At 38.3% G+C, this 20875-nt stretch overlaps 1 protein-coding gene across 1 annotated transcript; it reads right to left on the reverse strand.

The window, feature by feature from the left end:
• Positions 1-9306: 9306 nt before the first annotated feature.
• LOC122671897 (DNA ligase 1-like) lies at positions 9307-15769 on the reverse strand. The gene is made up of 3 exons (XM_043869375.1): positions 14944-15769; positions 10243-10501; positions 9307-9981 (listed from the first exon to the last, which is right to left on the reverse strand). The coding sequence occupies exons 1-3, from the start codon at positions 15262-15264 to the stop codon at positions 9587-9589; spliced, it is 975 nt and encodes a 324-aa protein (XP_043725310.1). The 5' UTR covers positions 15265-15769; the 3' UTR covers positions 9307-9586.
• Between the last annotated feature and the right edge of the window lie 5106 nt (positions 15770-20875).

A 20875-nucleotide genomic window follows, 5' to 3' on the forward strand; every position in this document is an offset into this window, starting at 1 on the left:
TCAGTGCATTCTTTGTCTTGCGGATGTCTTCCTTGATACTTTGTAAGTCTGAAATTCTTTCACCTACATTTGTTTGTGGGTTGTCACTGGGCACAGTCATTGCTCTTGGTCCTTGTACGGATTCACACCAAGAGAAAAAATTACAGCCACCTCCTCCAGGATACTCTTGGCAGCATTGGTATAGCCTGCTCGGGTTGTCTGAGGACTGTGAAATTCTTACTACTGCTCTTCTTCCACAAAAACACCTCAAGTTCACATACATCAAGTAATAACACTAGTATTTGACATTGTTTATCTGAAAAAATAAACAAAATAAACATCAATAGAATTGGAAATATCAATACAAATGATATCAATTTATCTGAGTAATGGGGCCTTTAAAGTTGGACAGCAATAGTATTCTTTTCATAGTATTCTTTAAAGTTGGACAACAATAAAGTTTGACAGCAATAAAATTGGACAGTAATGGGGTCTTTAAATTAATTTTTTCTAATAAGAGATCATTGTCATCAAGTAAAGAAGCTTCCTCCCTATTCCATGCAATCCTCTCTATATTGCACTTAAAATTAAGATGATTAAGAATAATGTAAGAGGGAAGAGATACCGATATAGAAGAAGATTGTCCTCACTTCTCATTTCTCATGGATGAGGAAAAAAATACAGATATGCTTTGGACTGTTTGTTCTCTCTCTCTCTCTCTCTCTCCCCCCCCCCCTCACACACCTACCCATAAGCTTATTTCATCATGGGTTTGTCACCAAAGCCAGTAGATGAGAGATTGAAACCAGAAATTCGCCATGTGACCACAATAATAGTAAACTTTTTTCACTCTGTGGTTAAGGTTCTCACAGTTCTCCTCTCATCACATACTCTCACTTCACAAGTTTCTCATGACCTTCACCATAACCCAGAAGGATTCAACTTTACACTTTTTAGGTAAACAAAAATGACCCCTCACTATACAATAGTCAGCCAATAAATATCGATACTGTGAACTAAATTCCTACTACATCCAGATGAGGTATTGTGAAACCCTATGGAATGAATGAAAAATAACATACAGTACAAACACTATTATCCGATCACTTGGAAGTAAGGTGAAAAAGAGAAGGGGAATCTACAGAGCAGGGGAATCTACAGTTATGGCTTCTTGTGTATGTTTAACACTAAACATCAAAATGATTAGATTAGTATGCAATAAAAATGGACATCCAATAGTCCAGAACACAAAAACCTTGATTGAACAGTTTAATGGAACCCTAGGTCAATAGTTCACTTACAATTTCTTGTTTTCCCTTTCTGCAGATGAATGATGATGAGTTACTGCAAGTAATGGTCGCCGAAGAAGAAATCGCAGGACTTTATTCTCAACAGAGTTGGAAGAAATCGCCGACGGTGGTTGTGTTCTTCGCGCTCCAACGGGAAGAATGTAGTCTTGCCCTAGTAATTTTTCCCTAAAAATTACTAAGAGGGTAAAAGCGACATTTTGACTTTGGGTGATACTAAGAGGGTAAAATCGATATTTTAGCTTTGGGGGGTAACCCTGCTTAACGTCAGGGGGAAGATTGCCCTTTTGACCAAGTTTGGTAAGTCCGTGACATATTGGATACTTACAGGGGGTGTTCGTGAAATTTTCCCTTTCGAAAAAGATGTACACAGGCTATTTGGTCTTTTACATTGTAAAACTAACACCTAACTAACATTGTCAGTCTCAGGGGGTCTGTAAGTAAGATTTTAAAAAGAAGGGGGTGTGCAAGTAAATGGGACAAACCTCAGGGGGTGTACAAGTAGTTTACTCTAAAAGAAATAAAATACTTGGAGCCACCCAAAGACTCAACATCTGCTTCCGAAGTGTTAGAATGTATCAAATCAAGAATATTTCTTACTTCTAGCAGTAGAATAGGGAAAGGGGACTCTGTGGAGCTTTTCAAATAGGCAATCCTTACAAAAATCTAAATTAATAGATTTTAGACCATGTAGAAGGCCATGATCAAGAAGTACCTATGGTCCTTGCTTGCTTATGTGTCCCAAACGTTTGTGCCAGAATATATCAAATCAAGAACATTTCTGACTTCTAGCAGTCGAATAGGGAAAGGGAACTCCGTAGAGCTTTCCAAATAAGCAATCCTTACAAAAATCTAAATTAATAGATTTTAGACCACATAGAAGACCACGATTAGGAAGTACATATGGTCCTTGCTTGCTCATGTGTCCCAAGAGTTTATGCCAGATTGTAGTAAGACTCTGTCACAGTATTGTCACCAACTTCGGTGTCTCTAATCAATCTGTATAAGCCACCAATCAATTCTCCTTTCATCACGATGAGTGCTCCTTTGACAATCTTCAATCGACCCCTTTCCAGTATAATTTTGTAGCCATCATCATCGAACTATCCTGGGGACAATAGACTCTTCCGCAAGTCTTGTACATGCCCGTACACCAGAAATTGTATGAGTTATGCCATCAAACATTGTAACTTGAACATCTCTTTGATCTCCACAATTCTACATGAGTTATCATTACCTATGTATACTGTACCACCACCACCACATGATTGATATAAATGGAACCAATCTCTATGTGACATCATACGTAGAGAAGCACCCGAAATCCAAAATCCATTAATGGTTCATGCTCTCAACTGAAACCGCGGACATCACCATGCCATAATCAGATGAATCCTCCATCTCAACGATATTACCTTGAGAATTAGTTGAAGTAGATGTAATATGAGAATCAGATTTATAGTATTGCTGATTCTCCTTGGATTTACAATCCTTACGCAAATGACCCTTTTGTACACATTTTCAACAAGTACCATTGTTGTGCCATGTTGATTTGGATCTTGACAATTGACTCCCACTCGAATTTTTGTCTATGGATCTCCCTCTAGCCATCATTGCATTACCAGAAGAGCCCTCAAGTGTTTTTCTACGAGACTCTTCCATGAGCAACGTAGTTACGACTGACTCCGTATTAAGATCAACTCCAAGACAAAGATTCATGATTAAAGAATCCCACGAATCCGGCATAGAACATAGAAGAAGTGTTACCTTTTCATTGTCATCGATTTTAACTCCGATAGTGGTCAATCTGCTCAACAGGGTATTAAACCCGTTTAAGTGTTCTTGGAAAGAGGCACATTCCTTTATCTTCAGAATATACAACTGTCGACCAAGAAAATTTTTATTGGACATGGTTTTTCCTTTGTAGAGATCCTTTAGCTTGTCCTACAAACCTTCGGTAGTGGTTTGATCAGAGACATTAAAAAGTACTAAGTCATTTAAGGCAAGAAGTAAGTCTGCCATCACCGTCTGATCTTTTGCTGCGAAAACAACATCCTCCATATCTTTCAACTTTTTGTCTTTTTCGTCAAGAGCAATTAGACATCCGTCTTTCACCAACACCGCTTGTATTTTCAGCTTCCACAACGAATAATTTGATCTATTGAATTTTGACACCTCAAACTTTGTAGAAGTTGATGTAACCATACCACAAAGTTAAAACATGTATGCCGACGTCGATCACATGCTAACCAGATTTCACAACCTTGGGCTCTGATATCAACTGTAGCAAAATTCGTCACGCACTAACCGGCACGTACAAAAAATGAAGCGTCTAAATAAGACACGAAAAAGTAAAAGGTGCAAAAACACAGGATTTACGTGGTTCGGCATGGTGACCTATGTCCACGGGGCAATCACACAGCTTACTTTACTAATACAAGAAAAATTACAACTCACACCTCACTGACAACATTGCATTTGGGACCCACTCAAATAAGGAATCTCACCCTCACAATATCACCCTCATAGTATCACCAAAAGAAATAATTAAAGCGAGTAATACATTAAAAATTCCTAAAGTGAAAAACCCAAACACAAGAACATTCTGAACTCCCTAAGAGATATCTCGTTCTTGGTTCTCTTACAATGTCAAGGACCTCTCTCCCTCCCTCTATTTATAAATGAATCAGAGGAGGAGAAAACATGTTTAACTCCTTGTTTTCTCTGTCATGCACTGACTCTTCTTTCCTCATTCAACCAGCATATTAGATGGTGGGTTGTGCTGACCATTGTAGGTGCCCCCCTCCTTTCTCCAATTCCTTGTTTGTTCTTCTTCTTCATCAATTGCATTCAAATTGTAATAAATGCAATCTACAACCACCAAACAAAGTGTCTAGAAGATGGTGAGGTAAGTCTTCATTCATTTATATTTTTTTACTATTCATTTTGACCTCATGTTGCTGACAGCTTCTATCACAGATTGTGCAGTAACACCATTTCACCTGAACATCAATTTTCTCCAGGCAATCGAAACAGACTGTGGAGGTTGTGTTGAAAATATATCCCGACTCTGTTCGATAAGGGTGGAGGGGGAGAGGAGAGTGGGAGGGAGAGAGAGAGAGAGAGAGAGAGGGATGAGGGGAAATTATAAAAAATACCCTTATCTTAATTTGAGTGCAAACTATTAACCAAAAAACCAGTTGAGTCAAATCTATCCAAATTTTTAAACACTTGACATCCTTGTCAATTGCATCCTTGAATCCTTGCTCAATCGTTTTCCCTTATACCTTGGTGGCAGAACCTACAAATCCATGATCATAAACCACAGAATACAACCATTGCCAAGACAAAGACAAGAAGCCCAAACATATTCTGAGTTAGCTGCAAAAAACTTCCATCAATAATGACAAGATGATGAGCAGCAATTGGTATGAGAGGTAAAACATTGGAAATATGACAGGGAGAGACCTAATACAAGGGTTAGGTAGAGGAAGATGTAAATGAATTCATCGAGATATCACCTGAACAACCTGCAAGGGATTTGGTTTCTTTAAGGCAAATAAAGCTGAATTGCACTTGGTCTATAAATAAAACATGATAGTCGAGCCCATGATTAAAAATCTCTTTAAATCATCATTAGTGGTAAAAAGATTCAAAACCAAATCCAAGAAAGAAGAAACCACCAAATATTCAGCAGATCTAAAGAAGTTGAAGCCCAATTATGCTTTGAAAAGGGGCAACTAAAACAAAGATGCTAAAAGGTTTCAATATGGGAAGAGTAATAAGGACATAGAGAACCAGACATGAAAAAACGTTGAAGGTAGTTCATTCAAACATTTCTAAAGAAAAATTTTAAACTTGTGATGTAAGTGGAGTTTTGAAATGAAACGCCAGGGGAAACCCAGAGGGAATAACATTAGGTGGATGATGCAACTTGGATAGGTAAGAAGCAACAGGCTTCGTTGTTAAACCACCACATTTGTATAACGGGTGCAAAAAATGATCCATATGCTTAAAATGTGATTTTTATTTTAACTATATGTTTAACAATGGGAGGAGGGAATAGAGTGTTCAGCAAAAGTAAATTTCAATGATGACCAGAATCCAAAAGTTCTGAAGCATAACAAAAGGAGGGATTGATAAGGATATGCAATGAATTAGAAAATCGGGTAGAGTTGGAATACAAGGATCCATCCATATATTAATAGAATATCTAGTACCAACCCTCCAATAATCCATCTTTAAGAAGTCTAGTAAAATGGTTAAGATATCTCTCCAAGAAATCATGCATTGTCTCGTCTTAGGAAAATAAAGGAAAGTTGTGCTTCTAAAATATTTGGATTCAAAGTTAGACCCAACAAGAAAGCTTGGATTGCATGCGCGAGAGAAGGCTTGAGGAATTGTTGAACTTGAGCCAATCGATTAAGATTTTTACACCTAGATAAAGGGAATCAGAAGATAAAGGATGGAAATCCAAAAGGTGCATAAGATGTTGTGAAAGATGAAGAGAACAATTTTTACTAAAATACACAAAACTTTTGTCAAAGTTGATTTATTGGCCAAATACATTCTCAAACAATTGAAGAATAGATTTAAGGGCCAGAATGTCCTTTTCAATAGTATGGCAGAAAATAAAACAATCATCGACAAAGAAAAGATGTGAAATTTGGGAGACTGAACAAGAAACCTTAACACCACAAAATAAACCTTCCTCCTCAGCAATAGAAAGCATACGGGACAAGCCTTTCATAATAAAGAGAAAAAAGAATAGGAGAAAAGTTGAGCCATTCATCTTGATAGAGGAGGCACAAAATGACATACAGACTAAAATGAAATCACACCAACTATCACAAAAGCCCAACCAAAGATTCCATTACAACTCGAATAAAATCTCATTCGGCTCAATCATAAGCATTGAACATTATCAATATTCAGAGCAATATAACCCAACTTACCTCATTTATGGTTCAAAAAATGGAAGATTTTGTGGGCCATGATAATGTTATCTAAAATTTGGCGTTCCTTGACAAAAGGTCCCTTACAATGAAGAAATAAATTTTTCTACAACGGGTTTTAAATGATTGCCAATAATTTTGAAATGATTTGTCAGAATTATAACATAAGCTGATTGGCCTATAATGATCAACCGATAAAGAGTTAAAATGTTTAGGAATTAAAGCAATGAGTGTATCATTTAAACCAAGAGGGAGGTAACCAGTTTGAAAAAAGGTTAATACCAGAGAAGATATCATCCAACACAAGCGGCCAAAATTGTTGGAAAAAATAGGCTAGAAGATCATTAGGCCCCAAAGCTTTAAAAGGTCCCATCAAGAAAACCAGTTCGAAGTACATCAAGAGAAGGGGTTCTAAGAAGATCATCATTCTCCTCAACCAACAAAACAGGTGAAAAAATAGATCTTAAACAAGATATGTCAATTGGATTGTAGGTGGAAAAATATTTTATAAACGATTTGAAAAAAAAGTAAACAAATGCAGAGGGATTGAAAATCCAATTTCCTGAAGAATCTTTAATACACAACGTTTGTCAAATTTTTTATTAAATACACTTTTGTCAAAATTTATTTGTTGTCCAAATACATCCTCAACAACTGAAGGATAGCCTTAAAGGACCAGAATGTCCTTTTCAATAGTACGGCAGAAAATAAAACAATCATCAACAAAGAAAAGATGTGAAGTTTGGGGGACCTTTATCTGCTCCATTTCCTGGGCAGATCCATTTCCCTAAGTTCCTCTAATAGAGGGGGCAGAAATGACAACCCTACCCCTGCCTAAACACACTGTCCGAGTGGGGTCCATCCCCCCTCTATTAGAGGAACTTGGGGAAATGCCCTCCCTCGTTTGCACGCAAATCAAAGGATTTTGATAAAAGCTTCTTTCCCCCTCAATCCTCAACACATAGAGGCTCATCGTCAACTGGCGGCAACAATTTCATGATTGTCACCGGCAACACTTCTATCTTTGAAAGTTCCGAAAGAAGAATAAACCAACTGTCCGCCATTAGAGACAACCAACCTCACTTCTCGCCAAGCAGCATAGAAGCACAACTCATATTTTCACCCTATAACTTAACAAAGTGTGGACGAACCGCCTTTAATCGACCCCATCTGGAGCCTCCTTCTCTCTGCTTGGCTGTTTTCGCACCTAGTTCTGGCTGGAGTCCAAAGTCTAACCCTTGGAGGTTGACTTGTGACAGTCTCAATGCTCTTATGGCAAGGCAGTCGCACCAAGATCTCATAGAGGCGGCATTTTAATGCGGCTCAGGCTGCATTTTACTACGGCTCCCTATGAAGGCACCAGTTGAGTCCTTGTTTTTAGTTATTTTGAAAAGCGTGAGCAGCGTGGGCATGAAGCTAGCAGCAATGAGCGATTTGCGCTCGTGAGAAATAAGTATGAAGTCTATTTTTATATAAGTAGATGTATGTGTAACTTGATCTTCTGCTATAGAAAGAGTGGGTTCGCCCGTCCAACAAGATGATACGATACCAAACCGAGAAGTCACGCTAGCAATATGCTTAACACCTTTGAGTTGGACAACGTTTTCGGAATGAAGGTTTCTACGGCCAAGTTGCTACTAGCTTACTGTGGTCTACGATCAGGAGGGGAAGCAAGAATTTATTTGATGGATAAAAATACAAATTTGGGGGACAGAACGGGAAACCTTAACACCACAAAATAAACCTTCCTCCTTATTAGTAGAAAGCTTATGGTACAAGCTTTCCATAATAAAGACAAAAAGAAGAGGAGAAAGGCTGAGCCATTCTTCTTGACAGAGTAGGCACAAGATGACATACAAACTCAAATGAGATCACACTTGCAATTACAGAACCCCACAGATTCCATTACAGCTCGAATAAAAGCTCATTCAGCTCGATAATAATTCATAAGTTTTGGACATCAATATTCAGAGCAACATAACCCAACTTTCCTCATTTATGGTTCAAAAAATGGAAGAATTTGTGGGCCAAGCACAACTTGCCAATAATTTTGAAATGATTTTGTAAGAAACATTACATAAGCTGATAGGTCTATAATGATCAACCGAGAAAGAATTAGAATGTTTAAGAATTAAAGTCCCAAGAGGGAGATAGCCCATTTGAATTAAAGGTTGAAACCAGAGAGAAGATATCATCAGGCCCGGTTCTTTAAAAGGTCCCATCAAGAAAACCAGAGTCCGAAGTTAAAATCTGGTGGAATCCGATTGTTAAGTTCTTATATCCTCCCTCACCTCCCCCTCTGCTGAGGATATAAAACTCTTAAATCCTTATTATGTAAATTGCTCTTTCCACCACATTTCCAGAAAGATTAACAGCGTGGCCAACTCCCTGGCCCATATACATTCTTTGAATTTCTGAATTATGTAATTCAGATTCCTTGTGTTGGGCTCGCTATAATAAATTTCTTTCCTACCAAAAGAAAAAAGTTGAAAAAGAGAAGTTTTAAAAGCAGAGATAATCACTCTCCTCAACTTACAAAACAGGTTAAAAAATAGATCCTAAACAAGATGTCAATTGGATTGCAGGTGGAAAAAATATTTTGTAAATGATTTGAAAAGAGTAAAGCAAATGTTGAGAATGGAAATCCAATTTCCTGAAGAATCCAAAATGCAGGAGATATAGTTTTTCCATCAACTTCTTTCTCTCAACACATTAGGCACCTACCTCGCAAAAGTTCGGAACTTGTGAGCCAGTTATTATCCTCCTTACGAACATGAAGGGGAGTGCAAATCTGCAAGCTAAAGTATCAAGATATGCATCGGTAAGCTTTCTATGTTTGTATGTTCGGACACTCGATAGAAAAAGAAAGGGTTTTACATCAAATCATCGAAAGCCCCAGATCATACCCTTTAATATGATCATTCTTACACCATAGCTGCTACCGTCACTTGGCATCAATAACTTCAACCAGTACTCCTTACAAAACAAAAAACCTCAGCAAGCATGGACCAACCAATCCATCAAAAAGCACACTATAAAACAGAAAACTAAGAATAAATCAGAAAAGATACTGATCCAAATGCCAGTTAGTTGTCAAATTTAATTAACATTCAAGAAAGGTTTTTTATAAACGAAAAAAAATGTCTGAAACAATAGGTCACATGACACCTGGGCATTGGCAAGGAGAGATCTAAAATGAAATGGATATTTTCTAGCAAAACCAATGCTATACTATCAAAGTTATCTTTGTGAAACCAGAGCCCGCTGTTTATTTCGCATTCAACAAATGAACAAGGCGAATACATGCATGCTCACATCCGGAACAAAAAAAAGAGGAGGCTTAGCTTAGCGCACTGGCTGTTGGTTATAGTGGTTCTTCTCCTTCTTCTTCGCTGCAGCAAGCCTTGCACTCCTTGCAGCAGCCTCAACAGCAGCAGCCCTTGCTGCAGCATCCATCTCTTTACTTGATTTTTTCTTCTTCATAGATGCCACCTTCTTTAGACGCTCTTTTACATCAATGGCAGATGCATCCTCTTCCGCATTTTCGGTCCCAACAGGAGTTTCATCCAGTCCTCCATTGTTGACCTCTGAACCATTAGGATGGTCCTGTTGTTCTTTTACGTCCTTGGAAGACTTATCCTTCTTTTTCTTCTTCTTCGCACTCTTGCTCTCAGAAGGAACATTCTCCTTCTTCTCCACATCCCCATTGAGTTCCTCAGTCTTCTTCTCTTGTGCAGTACCTGAAAGTGCACAACACACACCTTCACTATTAAAGAAACTCGAGCAAAGTGACCTTATTCCAGGAGGCACATGCACCAGAATTGAATATGAACTGATCAATTGCAATGTTTCTTTAAATGCATCATATGATGAATAAAAGCCCTTTCCACAAATTTGGCAACACAAATAATTCCAAAAGCATAGCCCATCTTTCAAAGAGTTCAGGATGGTGATTTACTAACTAAGCACTTCATGGAAATAAGTTACAGATCAGAAATTACTCTGTGATTCCTCTGGGCCACTGGTCTCTTTATTGTTAAGCCCAAACTCGGCCAAGACAGCCTCAAGTTCAGCAAGCTCCTTTTTCTTCAGTTCCTTCTTTGACAGCTGCCTTTCTGTATCCTTTGGTGCCAAAGAAGCTTGAGGCTTCTTCACCACTGTCTCTGGCTGTGATGGAACATCAGGATCATGTTCATGCTCATGCTCTTCCTCAACATCATCATCACCTTCATCAAGACCATCTTCTTCACTTTCACTTTCCTGGAATAATAAAAGAAAACCACTTCCATTATCTCACACTTACCAAGCCTGACTCAAAGGGCCAATCTGTATGCTTCTTGGTGGCCATAAGTCAATTATGAGTAACATCATTATGCAACTCAACTCAATTCAGCTTTATCCCAACTAAATGGGATCGGCTACATGGATCCTCTTGCGCCAACTCTATTCACAGTCGTACTATGACTAACATCAATATCAAGATCTTAAAAAAAGGCTATATTGTTCGGTGCCATCATATGCTCAACAAAATATAAGGAAAACGAATAGCCACACTATGGAATTTCCAACTTGGTAGCTATTTTCTACCACTTGAACTGATTATTTGGCATTCTGACAACTGTTGCATTGATAGTGAAATCTGGATAGGCAACACATCAAATTTGGTAACCCATCTCGACCATATGGCCCACAATGGGTGGGGCATTTCCTGTTTCTACAAGTGTTCCATGTTCTTCAAACAACAACCCCCACCCAAAACACACAAAAAAATTAAAAAAAAAATTTAATAGCATGTTAATAGTGGAGATGGCAAATAAGTAAGAGATTTAAATCATGACCACGTGATAACATGGACAACAGGTCCACTGAATCTGGGCATTAACCAAACTGCCACATGGCAGATATACCCATTCAGGCCAGAAAGCCTACTATAGTATGGCATGCTTTGATGTGACACCCCAATGTAGTAATGGAATAAGTATAATCTAACATCAGAAGGGACACTAAACAAAAATAAATGAAATATATTCATTTTTGTTTGTTAACTTCAAAATTTTTCAATCATTACCCACCCAAAAAAAATTCTAAATCATGATGGTAGAAACCACTGGGACTCTGGGAGGATGAAGTTCCCATCCTTATTGAATATGGAGATGCAATGTCTCTGGCACATACATTGCCACAAGCATCCGAGTCCCAAAACAATTGTGTGTAAACACCCCCTCCCCCAAAAAAAATCCTTGTTGAGTGAGTTGTAGACTTGGTGATCTAAATAATGAATTCTAATACTACAACTTCTCCAAGAATAAAGTTCATATATTGTTCAGTCAAAAAACTCAAGTAAACAGCTGAAATGCACATACTGCCCAGCCAGAGGAGACATACAATACATATTGCAAACAACAACAAAAACAATTACTGAAAAATGAGTAGTCACACAAAATAGGCATTGAAACCAAGAAAAAATCCCTATATATTGCAAACAGGAACTCTTCTGCTCAAATTACTATAGCATGGAGAGCACATGCTTTTTCTCATGATGTTCGAGCAAGATGAGTAGAACTTTTTAATAAAAAATTTTCAAATTTCAACATTGCCATAACAGTAATACTACAACTATTACTTTCGTTGTATAGCTTGTGGAGATGAATATGCTTTCCTCTGCATGATATGGTCCACAGATAAAGGATGATATGCACTAAACAGACTCAACATCCAGGATGTATGCAGAATGAAGAAATGAAGTACACAGCAAAACATTTTAAGCATAAAAGCACTGATGATGGACCAAGGGGACATCAGACAGTTCAAATGACAAAGTAATCACAACTTTTTCAAGGTAACTAAAAAAAAGCATAATCAGACTTCTCTACATGTCTACGAGCTGTCGTGAAATGAAGTCTGGATTTGGTTGTAACAGTGTTTGAGTAGGCTAAAGTGTCTTCACTTCCAGATTAATTGTTCAGCCTTCTTATTTCTTAAATTTCTGAAGCCATACAAACCAAGTAAAATACAATATAATATAGTAGATAGAAGCAAGAGCTGTTCCATGGGCCAGGCTGAACCCGTTTGAAAACCCAAACCAAGAAGAACCGGGTCCCAACCTTGTTCTTGTTCAGTAACATATTTAGGGTTTATTTTATTTGGGGAATATATGTAATCTTTTATTTTGGGTAGCTATCAGACATGTAGGGAAATATCCAATTTGAGTTTTATTGAGTTTCTAATTTTGTTAGTCTAAGTATTAGGAAGTAATTAGGAGTCTTTATTCTCTAGGTTTTATAAATAGATGTGTAACCAACGATTGAAGCAGATTTGATGAATTGATTTAATTGAATTGTTTATGGTACCGGTATGGTGCAATAGCAATGGTTGTGCGACCACCTCTTCTCCATTCTTTGTGTGATCTCTCCCTCCTCCCTCGCCTGATAATTTCTTCTTCTCCTCCTCCTCCTTCCTTCTTCTTTCTAGTTTCTTTTCTTTTCCTTCTGTCACTGTTCTGCCCTACAGTACCACAGTACCTCCATAGACTGGCTCACTGGTATCGTTGTCTGTTCATTGCTTCTTCTCTGTTTTTGGCGGTAACAGCAGGCCCTCTCTTGACCTTCATTATCTCCCCACCTCCTCTTTTCTCCCTGAGATTTGAATCGAAGGTAACCTTATCCTTGGCGATCAACCCATTAGAGCTTCATGGCAATAGAATATCCCTGTTGTGAGAAATCAAACATGCAAATCAGATTACTTCCTCCCATGTCAGCAGCTGTTGGTATCTCTGGACTTTGGGGCTATTGTGTTCGTCACTCTGTCGAAGTCCTTTGTTCACTTCCATTGATTACTTTGGCAGGCAACATACAACTCCAGAACAAACAAAAAGGGCACTTTTTATTGAAATTCCGAAAAGATCTAAAAAAATGTCAAGTTACCACCCAGATCTGATTTCAGGGGGTTAAAGTCCTCTCTTCACTTGCTGATTGGGTTGAACCTCAGTTGCATCCAAGAAGTCAAACCGAGAAGCACTGGAGGAGTGCTATCCTTCAAAAGCCTACTGGTTTGTCCGCCTCTTGCTTTGGCTGGAGGTTGAAGATCTCCAAACCCAAATCATAAATTTTGTTTTTAAGGCCTTTACAACTTAGTTTCCAAAATTAACCCCATTCTTATTCCTTTAATCCACCTAGTCCATATTTTACATACTCTTTCAAGTTTGTCCCTAGATAATAAATAACAAGTCCCATCATATCCCCTTCTCTCTACTTACCTAGTTGACCCTTGAAAATTCCGGTTATTTACAATTGTGCCACTGCACCTTAGATTTGAGTTATATATTATTCAAGTGGGCCCATGAGCGATCCGAATAGGGTTTTCAGACCCCAGATCCGCATCAAATAGATAAAATCAATTCAATGGTAGAGAAAATTTTGTCAAAGCATAAATGGCAGTCATTAACTACACCCAATATTTAATTTGAGAAGATAGTACATGAATCTGTAAGAATTAACATTAGGGTGATGACATAGCACAGCCTTTTAGATGTTGGTTCATCATTGAAAAGAAAAGAGAGGAAATTATAAAAAATGGGATGGATATCAACACGATATCATTGATAGTCATGCTGATGTTAAGTCATCAAATGTTTTTTATTCGAAATGATTTATCTCTATTGGATATGTCTGTTCCAAAGAGGGGAAATATACAAAAACAAAAAGCTGTTTTAGAAGAAGTAAATGCAGCAACAATTACAAGAAAATAATGAAGCATTATCATGCCATAGGTCAAAGTACCCGGATTCCCTGACAATGAGCTCTCACTTATGTTAGATTTTGCAATTGCTTACTCAAAACACTGCCCATGTATCTAACAATGATCAATATACATATATGAAAGAAAATTGTCTGTTAAGTACAGTTGAACGTAATTCGATTAAAAAAAACGGGAGAAAGAAGGCTACCCGGTCGTGCGCCTAGCATGGCGACCATGCCTAGACACAGAAACCGCCTTGCCCGCCTGGAAATGACAGCCTTGCCCCCACATAAAGGTAGAAATTCCAGGAGCCGAGGTGGTTTCTGTGCCTAGGCATGGTCGACAAGCAAGGACGGGTAGCATTCTATTCCCCTAAAAAAGAATAGCAGATTACTAGAACCGAATAACAGATAGAGCATACAAAGTACTACTCATCACTGTAACACAAATGATTGTTAAATATCCAAAGCAGTGTTAAAATGACACAGTTTCTTCTTCAGTCAATGGAGTACCTTTCAGAACCATACATTCAAACATAATACATGGTTTATGGCTACTTCATTCAGGATAAAAAACACAGGGTGAGAAAATTCAACAATATCTTTCCGTCTTAAAATTAGACCACCGTCCATAGATAAATTATCCTGTGCCCTAAAAAGTAACCATCAGTATGGGCAATGACATGAATAAAAACCTAAAAAGAAACACAGAGCTGGCCCATTTATCAGCATCATAATGCGCAAAGCAATTATTAGAATTTACAAAGGCACCACCAATCCTAAAATAGTATCACTTCGTTACAGGATATACAGAAAACGAGTCAGTTAAATAGACACCGGCAGCAGAAAACCAACCGAACACCAAAATCACTAATAATAAATCCGCATCTTCATCCATGAACTTCCTCCCAGGCAAAAATGAAAACAGATTCCCATATTAAAAACAGAGTTATTAAACGAGCATACCTCTACAGGGGTCATACTCTCCTTATTTTGTTGTGGTTCCTCAGTACCCCAAACAGATTGAGGCGGAGCAGTCGTTGCGTAATAATCATCGTCATCATCATCATCAACGTCAGCCCAGGATTTCACTGTAAGAGGCGTCGGTTGCCAGAAAACCTGCGGCTCCGGTTCCTTTGCCTGGCTTTTGGAAGATCCCTTGCTTTTAGACGATCCATGCTCCTTGTCCGATTTCTTCTTTTTGCGTAGGCTTTCGAGAGCGGCAAAAACATTAGTGCTGTTTATCCCAATGGGGCCATCGTCCTTCCTGCTTCCACCTCCCACCATTCTATCGAGATCTCAGATGAGCCACAGTTGTGAACAAAATCGTCAAACTCCGAAGTCTAAAACGCTGCAGTTTCGACCAAAACAAGGACGACCTGAATTGCAGCCCTCGAAATTTAGGTACTGGAGCGAAAAACAGCTCGTCGACAGATTAAGATTTCTTAGATGATATTAGGATTCCAACAAGAAGAAGATCAACACTACAATATCCAAAGCTGACGATTTCGCAATAGAAAATGTTTACTCAAAAGAAAGATTACTTATTTGCAAGATTAGGATTGCCGAGAAGTTATGGATCTCTAGTTTTGAACAAAACCAAGAGTTTTCGACAGATTAGGGTTTCAAGAGCAGGGTGAGAACAATAGAAAAGAGATACAGATTCGTGAAACTCGCAACCTCTTGACGACACTCGATGATGTCGCAAAGAAATAAGAGTTCCGATGGCGGTTTCAGAGTTTCGAGAAGAATGAATTCAAGAGAGCTGAAACAACACTAGGGTTGGTTTCTCCAAAAACCAAAAAAAGCGAAGTAAAAATATTTCAAAAAAAAAAAAAGGTTTCGACAACAGAGAGATCGATGCAAGATTTGAAGAAACTGATGCAGAAACACCTCTTAGGGTTTCGACTAGGTAGAGTTTCTCAAGAAAATGTTCTATGAGTATCGATTTAGGGTTTCAAAGGATATGAGCTTCTGAAGAGACTTTGTTTTTCGTCACAGAGAGGACTTCAGGGCCTCTAGAAAACGAAACTGACGAACACGAATGGAGATGTTTTATATCAACCCTCAACCTCGAGAGATAAAATCATAAAAAGGAACACGACGAAACCCTCTCTCTCTTCTTCCATAATATGTCCAAGGAAGAATAACGTGTTCCCATGGTGTAACGATTCTTATCCTACACACCGTGAATCTCCGGTGGATAACGCGTCCAGTATTGGGAGATTTCAACGGTGCCAGGTCACATAGAATGACGCTCGGTAAGAGGTGTCAATCAGCCGGTTCGGTCCGGTTTTTCGATCATTGTATAACTTGGGTCAGCTTGAACCGGCCGATGAGGTGTTCAGTTTATAAAATCAAATCAAAACTCTATCGCTTCAGTCAATTTCAGCCATGGTTCGTAATCTTGGATTGGATTGGCCGATATCTGCCGGATTGGATCGGTATCGATCGAAGCCAATCCCGAGTTGCAATTGATCCTTTACTGATCTGATGAAGCGTCTACATGATCAAAAAAATACGATCAGATTGGAACTCTTGGTTTTGATTCGATCTGTTTCGTTTTGATTGGTTCAATCAGTCCGTTCTCATTTCTATCACCCCTAATATTGATGTCAAGACATGCATAGCCTAGGGTTGCAAATGGGGTGATGGAGGGGCTTCGGTGGATTGATGGACTCAAGAATAATGGACATCTTGTTGGAACTTTGAGGGCCATCTAAATGAGAAAAATAATCCATCTATATAATGGGTTCAATCGTGTCTAGGCTTGGGAGATTTCTTGTTCAACAGTGCCAAGTCATAGAGAATGATGCTCAGCAGAGCTGTCAAATCACTGGTTTGGTCTGGTTTCAATCAGGTTTTTCGGTTTTGTATAACTTGGGTCAGGTTGAATCAGCTAATAAGGTGTTCAGTTTATGAAACAAATCAAAACTCTATCAGTTCAGTCAGTTTCAATCCACCATCGTTTATTTTAATGGTCCCTTATTGGTCTATTATGTGGTCTTGGTTTTCTAGATATAACAAATGAAAATTTTGAAAAAGCATATTGAATTTTTGTTAGATTCTTCAAATGTTCTTCACCATAACTAGAACACAATTACAAGGAAATAATAAAGGGGCAGAATTAATCACATAACTGTTCCTCTCGATTGTAGAAGATCTAAGTTTTAAGAATAGATCTCCAAAGATCTACCTTCTTTCTAGTTAACAGTCACACGCTCTAATGCGCCCTAGACTATTTCCGTCTTCCCCAATCAAAGATATCCCTCTGTAACTCCGTAAGCAAAGTTACAAAATTGAATTAAGAGACAGCAGGGACCTAGGGTAGCTTTATATAAACCCTAGATCTAATCCATCCCCACAATGGATGGTCTGGATTAAATCCTTTTTAAGTGAATTAATATGGACCAAATAAATTAAGTCATAATAATTGATCCAAAGCCCAATAATCTCCCACTTGGGCCAAATTATTATAACTATCTCTTTATTGGTATAGGCCATAATAATTCTCCATATTATTCCATCACTTATAACATCTTTGATTTGACTAATAAGTAGCTCACATCAAATATCAGTAGAAAATATGTCTCAATAAACGGCATACCACTATCTGACTATCACGAATACAACTTACTCATTAATACAAATCACATTGGGATATAGGCAATGTAATGAACACAATTTGTGATCACATGCAGTGTTCTTTCTTTGTAGGTTCATTCCTGACCAGAGATCAAACTATCTTGAAAAACCTCATAGATAGTAAGCTTTGATATTAACCATTACTTTGACAAACCGCCCATAACTTTGGTTAATACCAAGCTTTGGCTTACTGTGATAAATTCATGTCAGGGCACAAAGTGTAAAAATAAGTCCATGTTACTAGTGGGTGAAGGCGACGAAGATTGTGATACACATGATCTATTCAGGAATGATGATGAAACTCTTACAAATTATGCATTGTACGAAATAAGTATGCATGCTTTTGCTGGGCAATTAAATCCAAGAACTATTCGCTTGAAAGGAAAATATTAGGAACACCAGATCTAAGTTCTCATTGATAGTGGTAGTACTCACAACTTCATTCAAGAAAGGGTAGCAATGCGATTGGGATTGCACATATACCCTTGTAGACAATTCAAGGTCTATGTGGGCAATGAAGAGTTCTTGTTGTGCATACAACGGTGCAAGTCAGTCGCCTTTTCTATGCAAGGCTATGTTTTTACTCTTTATCTATTTATGCTACCATTGGAGGGGGCGGATATAGTCCTTGGGATTCAGTGGCTTAAACTTTTGGGTCCAGTACTCACTGATTATAAATTGCTCACAATGTATTTTGAATGGGAGGGAGTTAAAGTACATCTGCAAGGTGAGTTTTGTATTAATGGTGACCCCTTACAGAGGAAGCAATTACAAAGTTTATCTTATTATGAAGGAATTGTTAGAATTTTAGTTCTAATAAAATTCTATATGAACATAATTAAATCCCTAAACCAGGCTAATTAAGGTTTTGGTCTAATAAAGTGGGGTCATTAAGTTATATTAGAAGTCTAATGTGGACTGGCTTAGTGTGGGCTAGATAGATTCCTATTGGAACTGTGATGAGTCAGACCCTATAGGGATTACTATATAAGGAGAGCTAGGTCCCCCCTTTATCCATCACAACTTATTATTCTCAATTGCTATTGAGGAGTGTATTCTTGAAAGAGAGGGAGATATTCAGTGTTCGTCGTCCCTGTGCATTCGGTATTCTCATCAGGCCAGTTACTTTGGGAACAGAGGGGAAGTACCTAGATCTTTGTTCTTTATTTTTCGCTGCAATCATCATCACTATAGATGCGAAACAAGGTTGGTGGTTCTATCCCTATTTTCTATTATTTATTTGATTGTATTCTTGAACGTCCTATGGAGATCCTGGCTTTTGGGATTTTGTCCCTATTCGGATCGATTTATTCTAACAGGAATAGCTTCCATATTCCATTTGAAGCTCTCCGTAGAACTAGAGTCCAACAGTGAGACAGTTCCTGTTGAAGTGCAGTCATTATTGCAAGATTTCAAAACAATTTTTGATCCTCCACAAGAACTGCCTCCACAAAGGGAATTTGACCACCATATACATCTTCTTCCTAATTCAAAGCCTGTTAATGTTTGGCCTTATTAGTATCCTTATTATCAGAAAAGTGAGATTGAAAAATTAGTCGCAGAAATGTTGCAACAGGGGATAATTAGGACCAGCACAAGTCCATTCTCTTCCCCAGTCTTATTGGTGAAGACGAAAGATGGAATATGGCGTTTTTGCATTGACTACCGAGCACTCAATTCCATCATAGTGAGAGATAGGTTTCCAATACCAACTATAGAAGAATTCTTAGATGAATTACATGGGGCTTGTGTGTTTTCAAAGCTGGACCTCAGATCAGGTTATCATCAGATCCGGGTTCATGAAGATGACATCTGCAAGACAGCATTTCGAACTCATGAAGGTCACTACGAGTTTGTGGTAATGCCTTTTGGGTTAACAAATGCTCCATCTACATTTCAGTCAATCAAGAATTAGGTTTTTAATCATATCTCAGAAAGTTTGTTATTGTGTTTTTCGATGACATTTTGGTTTATAGCACTTCTATTCCTGATCATATCATTCACTTGAGAACTTTTTTACATTGTTTGCCAAGCTTTCCAAGTGTTTGTTTTGTCAAGAGAACATTGAGTACTTGGGCTATGTGGTTTCAAATTTTGGGGTTCAGCCTGACTCTAACAAGATCCAAGCTATGATCGAGTGGAAAGAACCTCAAAATCTCAAACAGTTGAGGGGGGTATTTGGGACTTACTGGGTACTATAGACGATTTATTCATCATTATGCTTCTATAGCAGCTCCTCTTACCAATCTATTAAAGAAAGATGCCTTTTGCTGGAATGATGACACACAAAGGGCATTCAATGCATTGAAAACAGCAATGACCACTGCCCCAATCCTAGCCTTACCTAATTTTTTCAAGGACTTTGAAGTAGAAACTGATGCCTCTGGAGTCGGCATAGGTGTTGTACTAAGTCAAGAAGGCCATCATTTGGCTTATTTTAGTAAGAAACTATCTACTAGAATGAGAGGTGCCTCAACCTATGTAAGAGAGCTATATGCAATTTCTCAATCTGTGCTTAAGTGGACACATTACCTCTTAAGACGGAAGTTCCTTATCATCACTGACCACAAGAGTTTGAAGTAGCTTATGAATCAAGTAATACAAACCCCTGAGCAACACCATTACTTAAGCAAATTGATGGGGTTTACTTACAATATCATATACAGACCTGGAAGAGAGAACCATGCAGTAGATGCTTTGTCAAGGGCACCTAGGTTGGAAGAGAGCTCACTGCAATGGTCACCTGCAGACGGTCAGCCAACCTATATGTCTTTTCAACTCTACGATTTAAGCTCCTAGATAGACTGACCAGGGAGAACCTTATTGATCCGGAATTGGTATCTCTTCACAAGCAGTGGCATGACGGCAAATTGGGGGGCACTGGTTATGAAGTCAAGGCAGGTCTTTTGAATTTCAGAAATAAGTTAAGACTCAGCTCTACATCTGATCTTCGACAGGATATATTGTTGGAGTTTCATGATAGTCCTTTAGGTAGTCATGCTGGAATATTAAAGACTTATAAAAGGATAATTGCTAATTTCTATTGGCCAACCTTGAAGCAGGACGTCAAGGCTCATGTCACCAAATGTTTAGTCTGTCAACAGACCATATACAGTACTTCAAAAAAAGCAGGGCTTTTACAACCTTTGCCTATTCCTCAACAGGTCTGGGAGGACATAGCAATGGATTTAATCACACGGCTGCCAATTTCTCGAGGTTTATCTATCATAATGGAGGTGGTGGACAGGTTAAC

This window comes from Telopea speciosissima, chromosome 8 (assembly GCF_018873765.1).
Source record: "Telopea speciosissima isolate NSW1024214 ecotype Mountain lineage chromosome 8, Tspe_v1, whole genome shotgun sequence".
Classification (NCBI taxonomy): domain Eukaryota; kingdom Viridiplantae; phylum Streptophyta; class Magnoliopsida; order Proteales; family Proteaceae; genus Telopea; species Telopea speciosissima.

What these genes read in the sequence shown, in the direction of transcription:
- LOC122671897 (XM_043869375.1), bottom strand. Translation starts at nt 15,264, where the DNA reads ATGGTGGGAGGTGGAAGCAGGAAGGACGATGGCCCCATTGGGATAAAC. An exon ending in AGAGTATGACCCCTGTAGAG is followed by an intron (nt 10,502 to 14,943) that starts GTATGCTCGTTT and finishes TTATTATTCCAG; the next exon opens with GAAAGTGAAAGTGAAGAAGA. An exon ending in TGGCCCAGAGGAATCACAGA is followed by an intron (nt 9,982 to 10,242) that starts GTAATTTCTGAT and finishes GTGCACTTTCAG; the next exon opens with GTACTGCACAAGAGAAGAAG.